The sequence below is a fragment of the Cydia amplana genome, chromosome 23, assembly GCF_948474715.1.
Source record: "Cydia amplana chromosome 23, ilCydAmpl1.1, whole genome shotgun sequence".
Taxonomy (NCBI): Eukaryota; Metazoa; Arthropoda; class Insecta; order Lepidoptera; family Tortricidae; genus Cydia; species Cydia amplana.
The window spans coordinates 10,121,421-10,138,519 of NC_086091.1; the positions used below are offsets into that span (position 1 = coordinate 10,121,421).

At 37.6% G+C, this 17,099-nt stretch overlaps 1 protein-coding gene across 3 annotated transcripts in view; it reads left to right on the forward strand.

The window, feature by feature from the left end:
* LOC134658788 (nephrin) overlaps positions 1-17,099 on the forward strand; it is a 297,640-nt gene that overhangs the window by 137,632 nt on the left and 142,909 nt on the right. For all 3 annotated transcript variants that reach the window (XM_063514434.1, XM_063514433.1, XM_063514435.1), the window contains one exon: positions 15,746-15,901. In XM_063514434.1, the coding sequence (XP_063370504.1) occupies positions 15,746-15,901 (156 nt within the window). The remainder of the gene's footprint in view (positions 1-15,745; positions 15,902-17,099) is intronic.

Sequence of the window (17,099 nt, forward strand, 5' to 3'; positions counted from 1 at the left end):
TGTGGGACGACGTCGTGGTAAAGGGGCTACTCGATAGTCTTATTCATACCGCTGCTGGTTCTGACAGAGCCAGGCTAATCGCTGCCTCCAGGCCTGAATCTGGAGCTTGGATACACGCTCTTCCCTCCCCAAACCTAGGCACCTTACTAGACAACGGTTCGTTGCGTGTGGCCGTTGCTCTCCGCCTAGGTTGTGATGTATGCCAACCCCACCAATGCATCTGCGGCTCCTCTGTGGAGAGCAACGGCCACCATGCCTTGAGCTGCTGTCGTTGCGCTGGGAGGTTCCCACGGCACCATGCTCTTAACGACATCGTTAGGAGAGCCTTAGTGGCAGCTAATATCCCCTGCATGCTTGAGCCGCCAGGCCTCAGCCGTTCGGACGGCAAAAGGCCTGACGGCTTGACCCTGGTGCCGTGGGAAAAGGGTAAGTGCTTGCTATGGGACGCCACGTGCGTCAGCACTTTTGCCGCCTCGCATATTAGCCGCACGATGCGGTCTGCAGGAGCGGCTGCTGAGCACGCGGCGTCCCTTAAAAAAGATAAATACTCGGCGCTGAGCGGGTATCTGTTCGTTCCCCTCGCCGTGGAGACCTCAGGTTGCTGGTGCGCGGAGGGTAAGACCTTCCTCCGCGAGCTGGGTCGTCGCCTGAGTGAAAGGGGCCTTGACCCCCGCTCCGGGTTCTTCCTGATGCAAAGGCTGTCCATCGCAATACAACGCGGCAACGCAGCGAGCGTGATGGGCACCTTTGCGTCAGGGACAGCCCGGGACGGGTTTTAGTAAGTATTTATTTTTTATATTTTTAGTTTGTATTTATATTTAAGTTTTTATTTAATAATTATATATTATTATATTAGTTATCATTATATATGTATATTTTTCATTTAATTTACTTAATGCTTAAAAAATGCCATCCACATACCACCATAAAGTAGATACATATATATAGTCATGCATATTTCCCGGAGGGGTAGGCAGAGACCACGGATTTCCACTTGCTACGATCCTGACATACCTCTTTCGCTTTCGTTACTTTCATAACATTCCTCATACACGCTCGCCGGTTTAGGGTGCTCTTGACCTGGCCTTTGTTCAGGACTTCCTCGATCTGATCAGAGAAAGTCTACTCCTTCCAACTGCCGCTTCTACTTCTCCTATAAATTCAGTTAAAAAAATCGAATTTTGGAGAAAATTCACCGGCACATGTTACGTTAGTTTTCCTTTTAACTATCACAGATATCACCAAAACGCTCCGTAGAAACAAAACCGGAAAAAACCCCAATCCAAGCCAAACCCCCCAAAAGGGGGGGTTAAAAATTAAACAATACGTATCGTATGCCAAGCATTGCCTGATGCATATCTTGAAAAGTTGGCACAGCTAGCGATACGAGAATAGTGATATAAAATTCAAAAGGATTAAGTATTGTTTTAAATAATGCACTTACGACGTTTTGCACTTTGGTTGTAAAGTACCTATTTAAGATCAATGTCCGTGGAAGATGTTTTAGTTTTATTTGTTGTTTTGATGTCGCGTAAGATAGTTTTGGTGTAGATGTTGTGCAGGAATTATTATCACATTATTTAAAAACAAACTCTTTTTTTTAAATTATGCACAGGTACATATAATTTATTGGTCTTGGAACCAGAGTGATTTTGATTACTTTTAAAATGAATATAGGTACAAAGTATGGAGACTCTTATTTAAGATTCAATATCTGGGAGACCGAGCTTTGCTCGGAAAACATATAAAATCTCAAAAATTAGCGTTTTTCCAGAGATAAGGCCTAGCTATTCAAAATCACTTCCCTGGTGCTCGGTAATGTGAAGTATGGTATACCATAACCACCCTTCCGGTTAGTAATCGTCGTAATCGGTTAATTAATGGCTATATTTAACGTGATTTAAAACCACAGGCTGCGTAAATTATGGGATTTATTTATATGACTGGTTTTAACGCGGCTTTTAAGGTTAACGATTGGTTTTATTCGAGTGTGCATTTTTAATGGCGTAAAGGACAATTATAAGTTTTAATGACGTACTGGACAGTTATGTATATGCGTATTTAACCGTTAATTTTAGATAGTATGTTGTGAAATACTTTTTCTTAAGGTTAAACATTCGTGTACAGTCGACGTCAAAGATATGTTTACACTTTTGCACCTCACTCCTTTGTAATAAGGCGAAAATGTAAACATATCTTTGACGTCGACTGTACCAATAAGAAACAAGCAATAACATTTTAGCTTGATACTTAGTAAAGTATTAAAACTTTAAAGATATGAAAAATATTAACTGTCAAAAACATGCTAATTAGTTTCACGTCATCATAAAAAGAGACACCTCTGGAATTAATTTGTATTGATTTTCACCTCATTATCAAACTTATCCATCCATCTCTATATCAGTCATGTACTTAGCTTGATATTTTCCTTTTCTACAAGTAAAATTTAACATCAATAATTTTGTATGAAAATCTGGCAAACGTAGCATAATACTCGTATCAAAAAGGACGTAAGTGCTTTATAGGCTTCATGGTCTTTGCAACATTTTTCGCACGCTACGTGGACTCGTTATGAGTGCTTGTATTTCTGATTTCTTACAATATATAAGCTTTTCCGGATATCCAATTTAAGTATGGTCTCCGATACCGTACAGTTATTATGTAACTAGAGGTCATATTATGTAATTTATATGTTAATATTTGTTATTTTGGTAACCCAAGGGAATAAAGTCAGGTTTCTCCCCATCGGCGCAAATGGGGTATAACGTTGTTAAATATCTAGTAACTTCATGGTACCTACGTTATTTTATAAATATTGTCCTTTACATCTTTTTATATAAATAAGATTGCTTCAAATGAAAATAGGCGAAAAATACATTACGATTACGATTTCTGGTTGTATATTACTTTTATTTAAATATATCTAGAAGCAAAGATAGCACAATTTAATTTAGAAATTGATTTAGTTTTCAATTTGTAACATGTTAAGGCTCAATTTATTTTAAATAAAATAATACTTTGCATCAAGTTGATCAAATTCTGTATATGACAAAAGTCTTGCACAAACTGAGAGCTCAGCGATAAAATTCCTTTGAAATTAAAATCAAATTTATGCAAAAGGTTTTATTTACACAATTTTTTCAGTAACACTGTTTTTTCGCGACTTGATTGAGTTAAATTTTAACATTGTTTCGCTTGCCATTTTTACTGCTTGGTATAATTTAAAAAAAGCAATCGTTTTTAACACACATAAATTGCGACCCAATAATTTTATGGCCATTCATTATCCAAATCAATATCTTCCATCCGTAGCAAAATTTTCCCGAAAATCTCTGTATTTTCATCGAATACCAAACACAAAGCCTGAATTGACCAATGAAAGCGTGATCTCTGGTTATAATATAGTTGATACAAATAAAGGGGTCAAGCAACTACTGGTTTTTGGTAGGCAATGGAACTTACAACCCTCTAGATTATCTCTGTGTCCCCTTCCCATATTTCGTTGGCAGCCATCCAAAATACGTAACGCATAGTGACTGCAATTTCAGTCTTGCGACAAAAAAGACGTAACGGACATATTCTCACACACAATTTACTGCCTTCTAACCAAAAGCGGTATCTCTTCAGTATCGTGTTGAAACGGCGTAAGTCATATACTTTTTCATAAAATGTACGACGTTTTCGCCAATCCTGGAACTTAAAAGCGAAACGTCGTAAGTGCCAGTAGAGTTAAAGATGTTTTTGGCTTTTTGGGATGGAAATGCGAGTTGTAAATTATCCACATGACTGCCCCAGGGACTTTTGTCTTTCTCTTTTATTGTAGTGTGCTTTTCGAATGGATTTGATCCTGCCGGGAGGTCCCGTGTTCGAATCCTGATAAGGGCATTTATACAATACAATACTGTTTATTGCACCACTCGTAGTTTACAATAAATGTACAGTAACATAAACAAAGACAATTGGATAGAGGTAACAGGTGGTCTTATCGCTTGAGAGCGATCTCTATATTTGTGCGTTTATCACAAATATCTGTTCCTGTGTTATCTTAGTCTCCCCTTTCCTCTCTATGATGACATTGCCATACTTGGTCATTATAGTAGTAGTAGTAAATCACTTTATTATTCAAAAATAGGTTCACATTAAATTTACATAAATATAGGCACAAAGGAGAACTTATCCCTATAAGGAATCTCTTCCAGCTAATTTTAATTTTTAACAAGCAGAAACATCTGCGAACGATGCTATTAAGCTTGGAATAAATTCAAAAGTGGAAAAATTACTGTCTTGGGTGAGACTTGAACTCGCGGCTTCTGGATCGATACTCCAGCGCCCTGCCATCTGAGCCACCAAGACCTCATCCATAGCCAGCAAATCTGTCCACCAATTGGGGCAAGGGGACCCGAGCGACATCTACCGTAAGAGCGTTACACTTCTTAAACGGCTACCAGAGTTCCAAGTCATATTGGAAATTCACCAGTTACGATGTGCTACCCATACTAATTTGAATTTTTAACAGAGTTAATGATGTTGTTGTAAATGGCATGCTTGCTCGGACTTTGGCTTGGAGCTTGGTCGGGCTCTAGTGTATCGTTTTCGCCAATATATCCCGAATGAAAGGGCCCTTGGAGCAGTGGGCAGTGGGTTCCGTGACAAAAGCTGTTTGACTTATCCTCGTAGATGAGAAACTCTAGAGCGGTGGGAAAAAAACGCTGATAAAGAAATAGAAAAAATATTATGGGACAATTATAGGTAGGCCCAGAGTAAGCTCAATAAAGCTTGTGTTGTGGGTACTGTACGATTATATATAGTACTAGCGAGCCGGCGGCTTCGCATTATATATAAACCTTCTTCAAAAATAGGTGAAAACCGCATGAAAATCGGTTCAGTACTTTGTTTATCGCGAACATACACACAAAAAGACAGACGCAACGGGGGACTTTGTTTTATAAGGTGTAGTGAATGTAGTGATAATAAATAGATATAGCTAAATCCCTACTTAATATTTGCGAAAGTAACTCTGTAAGTCTGTCTATTAATGAAGATAAACGACATCTTTTTCAACCTGAGGCCATAAGCAAAATCTTCCTAAGCAGGGTCACTAGCGATTCATCTTCCTCGCGTTGTCCCGGCATTTTGCCACGGCTCATGGGAGCCTGGGGTTCGCTTGGCAACTAATCCCAGTAATTGGCGTGGGCACTAGTTTTTACGAAAGCGACTGCCATCTGACCTTCCAACCCAGAGGGTAAACTAGGCCCGTTACCTCCGGATTGCAAGTCGCACGCTCTTACCGCTAGGCCTCCAGCGCTTGTAGGGTCTCTAGCAACTAGGCTAGATTTTATAAACCGGCGTTTAATTTCCAACTGCCCGCTCTGTTTTACTCTGTAACAGACCAGTTTGCACGGGTTTGTTTACCAAGGACCCCTATTGTTGCGTTGATTGTGAGTTTAAATGTATGTGTGGCGTTATTAGAGCTTTGTATATGATCTACAGGGAGTTATTTTTTGATTATATTTTATTACTACATCCTTGTTTCACCGATATGGAATTCAGACTCTCAATCCTCTAATAAGTTGGTATACCCAATAAAAAAATCCTACACAAAGAATTTAGCTTAATCATATGAAATTGATGTTGTAGGGTGTAGGATAGGTATCTCATGCCCTGTTGGAAAAGTATGACGCCTCGCCACTAGTACAGTACCCGCAATAATATGTTACACAACGAAGGCCGCAAAAATATCTGACACGATGTTATTTGTAGAGCCATTAGAGCGTGTCACATATTTTTGCGGCCTTCAAACAGTAACATATATATTATTGCTGGTTACTATACAACACTTTTACTTACCTACTGCAAATATATAAACAAAACCTTTTTGTTTGTAAGTACTTAATTTTTGAATGTCTTTTACGCCAAGTGTATAAAGGACTTTACACCTAAATGCACTATTTTCTCCCCTCCTGAAGTTTTTAATTGCCTCAAACAGTTAAAACCAGCTATCGTACAACCCCGTTCTGTAAGAGCCATAGATTACCACATTCAGATCCCCTATTATCCCTGAGCCACATTGATAATTAAAGATTTTTTTAGACATAAGAAAACTTTTGGTAAAAAATGTTTTAGCTTGATTTAAAAGTCCTCAAAAAATACAGCATGTCGTTTTAAAATCAGAGCGTAACTTCTTCATTTTTGTGTAAAGTAGCTGTCAATGTCAAATGTTTATAGACTTTTTTTAAGCATAGCACGTTTATTTATTTAGAATGTTACAATTAAATAAAAATACCCTTAAAACATATTTATTCAATTCTTTTTTAGATAAAGCTCAACCAAAAGATAATTGAAGGAACTGTCATATGAATCATCATTCGCGCGAGGTATAGGTTCCTGTGTCTTTCACACAGTCTGTTTATACGCTTCTTTGGCTTGGTGACCGAAGGTCGCCTTACGCGCTGGCCACAACATTGCGCGACTGGCTTCGGCTAAGGCGACAACCATAGATTGGAGCAAGACACAGCGATCGGACCTTTCGTTCCCACCTATGGTTTTCGCCTTAGCTGAAGCCAGTCGCGTAATGTCAGGGCCAAGCCGTTAATGCGCCATCTAGCAGCTGACTGTCTATGGTAAGAACCAATTCTGACCATGAGAAAAGGTATTGACTTATTCGCCTGGTGGGGAAGATAAGGCTGTAATTAAAAGGGGTCCGTTGGGGTTCCGTAAAGTTTTTATAGAGTTTCGGAACCCTCAGGTTTTAGTGAGGAGTGATCTGAATTAGGAATTACTTTTGTTCCTGATGATACAGTTTTGGATCCTATCCATTAAATACCTTATTATTAAATCATAATTATAATGTTTGTCAATGAAATGATACTACCTCTACCTATGTCATCTTAACTAGATATTTTAAAACAATATTGGTGTATTGGAATGAAACATTTTATCAACATTCATAGTTTTTAGTGTTAATTATATCCTTAAACAATAGAATACCATTATAACCTAATTCTTAAACAAGCTTACCATAACAATCCCGATTCATACGTATGAAATTTAACCCTCAAACGCTGACAAGAAACCCGCATACATACACAATGTAAACAATGTGCCCGGGCTCTGTGAGGGTTAAAACAACATAATATATGTTATAAATAAATAGTTACACTTTAGGTACGTTCGGGATTTGTTGCTAAATTAATTTTCATTCATAATAATTAGTATCATAGGTAAGGCCGTGGGCCCTACGAGCTACGAGGATAACCATGTCGACGGTGGACATTTCAAATGTCGTAAGGGACATATTGTCGTTTGTCCCTTACGACATTTGAAATTTCGTCGATATGTTTTACTAACCTATTTGAAATAGAGCTTCAACTCTGCTTACTGCTTTTAGTAAGAGTAAAATATAATAAAATAATATACTTATAAATTCGTAAATGCCAATTCGATTTTCGTGACACGACACCTAACACATAAATTTAATACCTTTAAACGAGCAATTCTTGCATATTTATTTATTTATATATTTATTTATTTATATGTATATATATTTCGGGGATCTCGGGAACGGCTCAAACGATTTCGATGAAATTTGCTATATGGGGGTTTTTGGGGGCGAAAAATCGATCTAGCTAGGTTTTATCTCTGGGAAAACGCGCATTTTCGAGTTTTTATATGTTTTCCGAGCAAAGCTCGGTCTCCCAGATATTACATTTTATACAAGCATTTATTATAACAATCATAATACATAGGCAAAGGGGTAGATAATACATAGGTAGGGTAGAAAAGGGGTTTCAATCGATGTGTGGAAGGGCGGCACCATCGTCGAACCCAAGCCACCTGGCAATGGAGTTAAACCGGTGGCGTGTGCCTCGGATGCACATGCTGGTGGCGCGTATAACGGCGATACTGATCCTGCATCTCAGCTAGCCCAGTATGGTGCTTAGAGAACGGTTCCACCGTTGAGATATAGTTTCTGCCATATGTTTTATAAAGGAGGACATTTAGGGTGCATAGACGCTGTCAACAGATGTTACAAGTGGGATGAACGTTGCATGTCGCATTTCACAGGCCGTGGAATATTTTCTCTGCTTTTCGTCTTCGGCTGATTTTAGTTCAGATGTGATGGGTCGTGAGAGGTAAGAAAAAGCGTCAGTGTCATAAAATTGCATTATCATTATATTTCGTAGTAAACTTAGATCAGATTTCTTATAAATAACTCTAAAAAGCATTGAAAATACGCTCAGAATAAAACTCCATCCATCAAACGTTATCAATACATTTTTCACCTTTTTCATCTAAAGAACAAAATACGAAAAATCTTAACAAATTGCTGCCCCATACTCTCCCATTGTCATTTACTCCGAAAAGAAACTGTACAACAATTTCTGTACCATAAATCATTATTGGACAAAACTGTCGGATAAGCAGTTTTGGACGGGGGTTTGAAAAGTTGTTTTTTTCGTAACTTTAGGGGTGGAATTACGGGGGTTGAGTAGTCTAATTTATTATTTAATATATGGTTATTGGTTTTTATTGGTTAACTGTGCGGAAATTGAATTCTTTGCCAAGAATTGGCAATCTGAGTTGAGAGTTGGAAAGTCGGACATTGTTAATTTGGAAGCCAAGTTACAATGCGAGTTACTAGCATGCCAGTGGAACTTGTTAGATTTGATTAGGGCTGCGTCTGTGTAAATATATTTAAGTTTGTTCAAATTATACTTAAGAAAGATACGTAGACCTAAAGTATTATAGTTAGGTCAATTTAAAACATGTATTTTTTTGTATCCTAAAGGGGTGAGTATGGGTTAATCATTTTTAAGGACTTCTTATACACGGAGGATGTAATGGAGGCTAGTATTTTAGTTAATAATAACATATAGGTAATATGATAAGCTAATATTCTAAAAGAATAGTACACTTTTATGTACTAAATATCATAAAATACGTCTTTCAATATCAGAAAATTAATAATATGAAACCATTTATCTCTAAAACTACACTCATGTACAAATTTAGAGGAACGCAAAAAAAAGTTCAATATCTGATTTAGAAATAACTAGAGTAATTATACCTTTTTTTACGTTGCTCTAAATTTGAACATGAGTATATAAGTATACAGCAGAAAACTAACATACAGAAAAAGCCACTAAATGAATCCTAAGCGTGTCAAGTTTTAAATCACGACTCCGACTTCCGGCCGCCATCTTTAAAGTCACGGAAACCAAACATTACCCAAACGACTTGACATATCATACAATTAAGAGGAAAGACGACAACTTCTTCATACAAACGTAGTCCCAATTTTCCTCTCTCGGGTATTGACATTATAATCTTATTAACACAATGTTTATATATATGTGTATTGACCGTAGCTATGCCTCATTGTTTGATTTTTCTCGATTTTTATTTATTATAATTATGAAATATTATTTAAAGAAGTCCGATCTTATAACTTCGTCCTTAACAAACCTGTTATTTCTGCCTATGTAGAATTAGAATCATTGACCGCATATACTTTAGGAAACCAGTAACCTAGTTATACAGGTACCCACACCATCATAATAAGCTTTTATTTTAAAGAGGTTTGTACAACAACAAACGCAAAAACAAAACGAATGGCCAAAGCTATAGTTAACAAACATCTAATTTCATGAAATATATTTTCCATAATGTCAATATCCATACAGGAAAATAGGGACTACGGTTGTATAGATAGGCGGTAGTCCCCTGTGTATTATGTGTAATATTTCCATATGAAGTTACCCGTTTATTAATGTTGAGTTTACTTATTTGTGTTACGTTAAACTCCTAAGGTCCAGCCATACAAACGAAACATCCAAAATCCATCCATCCATTGCCACTGAAATTTGAACCTACATTGAAGGAAATAGAGTTAATTTTGCGTTGTTTGAAAATTGAACGAAACAAAGCAAAAGCGACTCTGTTCCAATTGGACATGGTTTAAATTACATCGAACTGAATAGGTACTATACGTAGGACCTTGGGCCTTAGGAGAGTATGCCTGTTGTTAGGTCGCGTGTGTTAAATTATACATCCGCTCTATTATTATGAAGTTTACTTTACGTATATTATTTAGAAATAGTTCTAACTAACTAACTATAATACTTTAATAAGAAAATCAAATAGAAGAGTTCACGTAGCTCTGTGAAAAAAATGGACACTATTTTAGATATGTCTAGTACATATTAACACAAATATATCGCGTCATCCCTTCTCACTCGGAAATTCCGAAATAACACCCAGGTTCGATCAGGCGCCAACTTACAAAGCAAAAACATCTAAATTGACAACCGGACCGGCGGTTGACGGGCCCTGGCCGCGTCAAAGCCGGCCTGGCACCTTTGTGCGGCGGCAGGAGTGCGGAACTGTTCCGGGCAATATCCTGTTACCCGTGCCCCGTTTACATTTACGAACGGGTTAAGTTGTAGAAGTCACTAGTTTTAGCTTTAGTATAATTTGCACAAAAAAACTGTTAACTGACAGTTAGTAAACCTTATTACAAAAGGCCCACCGATGGACAGTTGATCTGTCAGCTCCCACGGCTCATATATGAGCCAGAACGCTTATGGTGACGTCATATCGTGGGATTTGACAGGTTAAGAGTGTTGCTGTTTGTATGTCTCAACGTATATGTTTATATTTTGTTATTTAACACAAGAAATTAGTTTTTGACCCAAGGTCTATACAATTCATTTTATTTCTTGGAAGAAGACATTTGCTTCCTTATATCAATATTCGAAAAGATCGTGAAGCAAATAATATTCCTTGGTTCAAAATCTTCATTTTTTTAATATCTGAACACGTCTATTATCAACTCCCTAAAGGACAAGTCTAGATATATTTTAACACATTCTTGCCCGTTTTTATGTATCCTGATAAAGACCGTACTAAATAATACTAAATAAGTAGGTGAGAGCTAAAGAACTAGATTAATCCAAGCAAACAGAGCGAACTAAAAAAGTAAAAGCATTCATAAAATATGAAAAGAAATGAAATGTGGATGACACGTTGCAGTGGGTAAGAATAAGTATAATTTGTTTACAGAAAAACAAGATGAATTTATATTTACTGAACTAAAGATGTTTGAAGATTTCATCGACTTTTAGTTGTTTATTTTAAATAAAATCTGGGTGTATCATGTTTCCTTGCTATTATGTCCGCCAAAAAATAACAGTAGGTGTACTGGTACAGTTCGTTAAAAATAATGTAGGTATTGCATGCTAGATTGTCCATTATGAAAAGGGCTCATTAACTGTTACAAAAATTCGTTTTTTTTATAATTGAACCTTCCCTATAATTTTCTAAATAACCAATATTTTAATGTTTAATTGTTGTTGATAATTTTTCTCAGGAAGTGAAAAAAATTACAGTCGAACTCGTTGAGTAATTAAAAATATAACAGAGATAAATTTTGCTAAATATCCTACAACCCATTTTGTAACAAGTAGGTAACACATAATGCGCAACTCCCATTTTTTGTTCACTGTTATACAAACATTTATTTCATTGTGATTAGCAACCGTTCAAGTTGACTTGCCACTTACCACGACTAAACAAACCCTGTAATAAATAACCAGAATATGGCGGACATATTACATTTCAACAACTTTTCGTTTGAGCTTGGTGACGATATTTAATGCATTTTAGAAGTGCATTTTCCTTCAAATAGTACTTTATGAACGACTAGCGACCCGCCCCGGCTTCGCACGGGTTAACAAATTATACATATACCTTTCCCTTGCATCACTCTATCTATTAAAAAACCGCATCAAAATCCGTTGCGTAGTTTTAAAGATTTAAGCATACATACAGACAGACAGACAGACAACGGGAAGCGACTTTGTTTTATACTATGTAGTGATGAGCTTTCAGTTGATAATAATGGTGTTGTACGGACAAGGAATTTAATTTCAGTGTCATTTCTTACCTTGTCACAGTGACAGTATTAGCGACTTTAATATTGATTGTCACGGTGACAAGGTACGAAATGGTACTTTTCTTACTGTAGTTGGTGTCACAATTTGTTAAAAGGCTAACGCAAAATTGGTGGAAATATTCGCTGTCATCGAGTGAGGCCTCGGTAGCTTAGTTGGCAGAGCGATGGGCTAGTGATCCAGAATCCCGAGTTCGAGTTTCGCCCGAGCCAGTGAATTTATCCACTTTTCATATATTTCCAAGCTTCATATAACTTCAAATTGTAATTGAACCGATACTTAACCTAAAAATAAATAAAACCTTCCAAAAAATGTGTCTGAAAATATTTCAACAAATTGTTCCTGGAAGCTAATATAAACATTTAAGTACACAAAATATTGCTTTTCCCATAAAATCAAATTAAAAACAAATTCCGCGAACTACGTTTTGGAAAAATCTTTTCCCCGAAGCCCAGTTTCCAAATCAAATAAAGTAATACAGGCAGGTAATTTTTCACGGCCTCAATTAGTATTAATTGGCGTAATCCGACATTTTTCCTCTAATATTAAATTTATGCCTCTTTATCTATTAAATGATGATTTATAGTCGTTAAGTTAATTAAAATAAAACGACCCAAATTGTTAATTCTTTTAAAACGGGGCAGTATTCAGATTATAAGATTTTGACATTGTTATGACACAAACCTGACACGACTCACAACGCGAGCATCATCGCTCATCTCTGGAGGAAACGCAGTCTTATTGATGCGCGCGTTGTTGCAGCGTCGTCGCAGCGTCAACGCTGCGTTGTTTTACATAGGTACTTATATTTTTAAGACATGACACATTAATTGCGTTGCAACAACGCAACGTAACGCACAAGTGGGCTCTGAAGGCCTACCGTCAAAATCACTCTTGCATGTACAAGAGGCAGATAACGGAATTTCGTTTTTTTTTTTTTTTGCGGTACGCCGTTTGGCCCTAAGTGATATGGCTCCTCTTCACGATGGGCCAGCGCCGGCCACTCCAAGGGACGCATTTATGCGTTAGAGGGAGCAAGTGATATTGCTATCTCATTCTACCGCATGGCTGCGTCCCTTGGAGTGGCCGGCGTTGGCCCATCGTGTATAGGATAGGAGCCAATACATTTCGCGCGCACCAATCAGCGCGAGCGTATCATATAAATAAATAAATATTATGGGACATGATCTGTGCCCCATAATCCCATAATATTATCCCAATAATATGGGTGCTAGGCGACGATATATACATATACTTATATAGATAAATACATACTTGTATACATAGAAAACACCCATCGACTCAGTAACAAATATCTGTGCTCATCACACAAATAAATGCCCTTACCGGGCGGGATTCGAACCCAGGACCATCGGCTTCACAGGCAGGGTCACTACCCACTAGGCCAGACCGGTCGTCATATCAATATCAAAACCTTAATTTTTAAATCAGAATACCGCTCTCGGTTTTTCGGTAAAACATAAAGCCACAGTGATTAAATTAGTTACGGTTATTTTTTAATTCTGCCTCTGTTCAATTTATTAATAAATCAATTCATAACATAACAGAATACGCGGACAAATAATTTCATGAGCTTAAAATACGTAGGTTGCCCTGAAAGTTTCGGGAATTGGAAAAAATACGCGTTTAAATGAAATAAAAGTACTTTTATTGTTTTTCAAAGTATTCTCCTTTGTGTTTAATGCACTTTTTCATTCTCTGAAACCAGTTTTCAAAACAGTTATTGAACTCTGAACTGGGGGTTGACGAAATGGCCATTTTATAAGCGTGGACTGCTTCTTCCGCGGTCTGAAAACGCTGACCACGCAACCGATTCTTTATTTTCGGGAAAGTAAAAAAATCGTTGGGACTTAGGTCGGGGCTGTACGGAGGATGGTCCAGTAATTCGACTTTTTCGCCCTTCAGATAGTCGTTTGTTTTCTGAGCAGTATGAGGGCTGGCATTATCATGGTGTAGTATAATACGGCGGTTAGGGTTATTTTTTCGCAGTTCAGCAAAAACAATCGGTAAACAAACGCCTATATACCAATCGGCATTGACAGTTCTTCGATCTTCAAGAGCAATAGTCGCCACGTGACCCGATTTGGAGACAAACGTGGCTACCATTTTTTTGATCGTGCTGCGAGAACGAACAACTTTTGTTGGCTTCGGCTCGTCTTCGTAAACCCATACTCGAGATTGGTTTTTGGATTCAGGCTCATATGCGTAAATCCATGACTCGTCACCTGACACAATACTAAAAACGGCAGTTGAGCTTCCTCCATTAAATCTTTTTAGGGTTTTGTGGCACCAATTGACACGGACCGTTTTCTGCTCGTCAGATAACAAGTGAGGAATCCACCGGGAAAACAACTTCCGCACGCCCAACTCTTGCTGTAAAATAACTTGTACCTGACTCATTCCAATGCCTAAAGTCTCCTGAATTTCCCGATATGTAACATGCCTATCTTCTTTTATCAGTTGGCGAACAACATCGATGTTTTGATCGGTAACGGCAGTTTTCGGTCGACCCTCACGTACGTCATCCGCAAGAGACACACGGCCACGTTGAAATTCCGAATACCACCTGTATATTGTCGTCTTCGAAGGTGCTTCACTACTAAAAGCAATAGTCAATCGGTCTCCACATTGTTGTTGTGTTAATCCACTTTTAAAGTCATAATAAATCATTGCTCTAAAACTTTCGCGGGACAGCTCCATTTTCACCAGCGACTCAACGACTTTAAAAAACAATTGAAAATAGAACATTGTTTTTTTTTTCTAAGTGGCCAGTGTTTTCGAATAATGAGACTATGCTTGTAACAAAGAGGTATAACACATGTCAAATATACGTTCCTAAGTATGCAATTCCCGAAACTTTCAGGGCAACCTACGTAATATTCAATATACAACTCGCTACGTTATTTAAATACGAATTGGGGTTAAATTAATGCATTGGATCGTATACGCATAAAATAATTGTTTCATATTTTTAACACAATTTTAATCCAATCAGCGTCAGCGATCTTCAAGTACGTATCAAAATAAGATCAAAATCGTAACCAATCGTTAAATCAGAATCGGGCTTTTAGTATTACTACATTCGACGATAATGAAGTGTAGGTGAGACTTGAACTCACGGCCGCTGGGTCGATACTCCAGCGCTCTGCCAACTGAGCCACCAAGACCTCATCCATAGCCAGCAAATCTTTCCACCATACGGGTCTACGCAACCATAGCGACATCTACCGTAAGAGCGTTACACTTCTTAAACAAATAAAATATGCCGCTGCAGTAATGTCCCAATAATGCAGCCGCAGTTGGCATTTGAACGTAAACATTAGCCGCTCCGATATATTAAAAATATTTTACGCTATTTTCAATACTTTTCCCTATAAAACACTAACCCACCCCCCTTGAATAATTTTACGATTTAGACTCACTTGTTTTGTCACTCGCGCGACATGTTTCGAGTCTAGGTATTTCTCAAGCACTAACAGTGCGAGCAGCGTTCACGACGGCCGTGTATCGCGTACATAGTTTAAATTCAACTACAGATCTGCAAGTTGCGGAAAGTTTCCAGAAAATTCTATATTTTCTCGGGAATTTAATGAAACTTTCACTAGGAAATATGGGAAATTTAAATTTAAAATTGGAAAGTTTCAATTCTCATACAAGAATGTAAGAAATTTTCCGAATTTTTCCTACGTTAAATTTCCGAAACATTTCGCAATTTTGGAAAGTTTCCTTAGGCACATCAGTAAATTCAACTAACCCCCCCTTTTTGTCCGCAGCACCCCCCACCTCAGTGGAGATCACGAACCACCCGAACCCCAAGCTGGAAGTCAAGGAAGGCGAAGACGTGGTGTTAGAATGCCAGGCGAAAAACGCCAAGCCTGCCGCTAGGATCGTGTGGTATCGGGGCAATGTGGAGCTGAAAGGGGATAAAGGTAAGTTTTTTTTACCCAAATGGTTTATACTCAAACTCAAACTTTTAGTAAAAATGACGACGTTGTTAAGAGGCCGGTATCAATTTTAGTCGCAAAAATGTAAAATTGATAGATTTAGTCGATGAAATTGTACACCTTTTGTTACGTAATAGAAATAACAAGTACTGGTATCTATTAGCACGTCTTCTTATCTTGCACTTTTACAGATCATTTTTTGAAGACAGACTCACTAAATTAGTAATGATTTTACTTTCTGATGGACGTTTAGGTAAACGCGCGTAAAGCTCTGATTTAGTCGATCTTATTTGTAAATTTCGTAAAGTTTGGACTGCTAAAAATGGTAATTTTGTATTACGAAGATAAGAAGACGTGCTAATAGAAACCAATACTTGTTATTTAGATATTACGTAACAAAAGGAGTACAATTTCAACGACTAAATCTATCAATTTTACATTTTGGCTCTAAAATCGATAACGGACTCTTAAACTAAGTTTTACGTTTTACCTCACGGTGATAAGTTATGTAAAATAAGTTTTACGTAAGTTAGCACCGTTAGGTAGGTACGATTATATTTAATAAACCGAGGCAATACTGGGAATCGTCGGCAGGTCGGCACCCCGCGGGCGCTGCCATTTGCTTTAAGACTCCGTCACTAATTGCAAAAGCCTTTTTGTTCTTTGGCAAGAATAGCAATGAGCACTAGGTCTCAATCTAACATCATGAATATAACAGATTATTCGCTTGCGTGCCTAGGCAATGTCTAAGAACGCTTCGGCATGCCTAAGGATGCTTCAAACTCACACAGCAATGAGCACTAGGTCTCAATCTAACATCATGAATATAACAGATTATTCGCTTGCGTGCCTAGGCAATGTCTAAGAACGCTTCGGCATGCCTAAGGATGCTTCAAACTCACACCCCACAAACTTCACCAGCAACCCAATCTCAATCTCAATTAGCCTTTATTCACTGACTCGTACGAGTCATCAGCAACTACCAATTGTTTTAAAGTAGCTATTTAAAAAAGTCGCAAAAAAATAATAGCTCCCATTCGTTTTTAGGGTTTTTTTTATATTGTAAAACAAGAAAAAAATTAAATACCTATCGGAAAAGCGGCTTAAATGTATCGCTTGACGAATTACTCGTTATAGTTCTTACTAAATTGAAATCGAAATAAAACTAGCTATTAATCCCTGT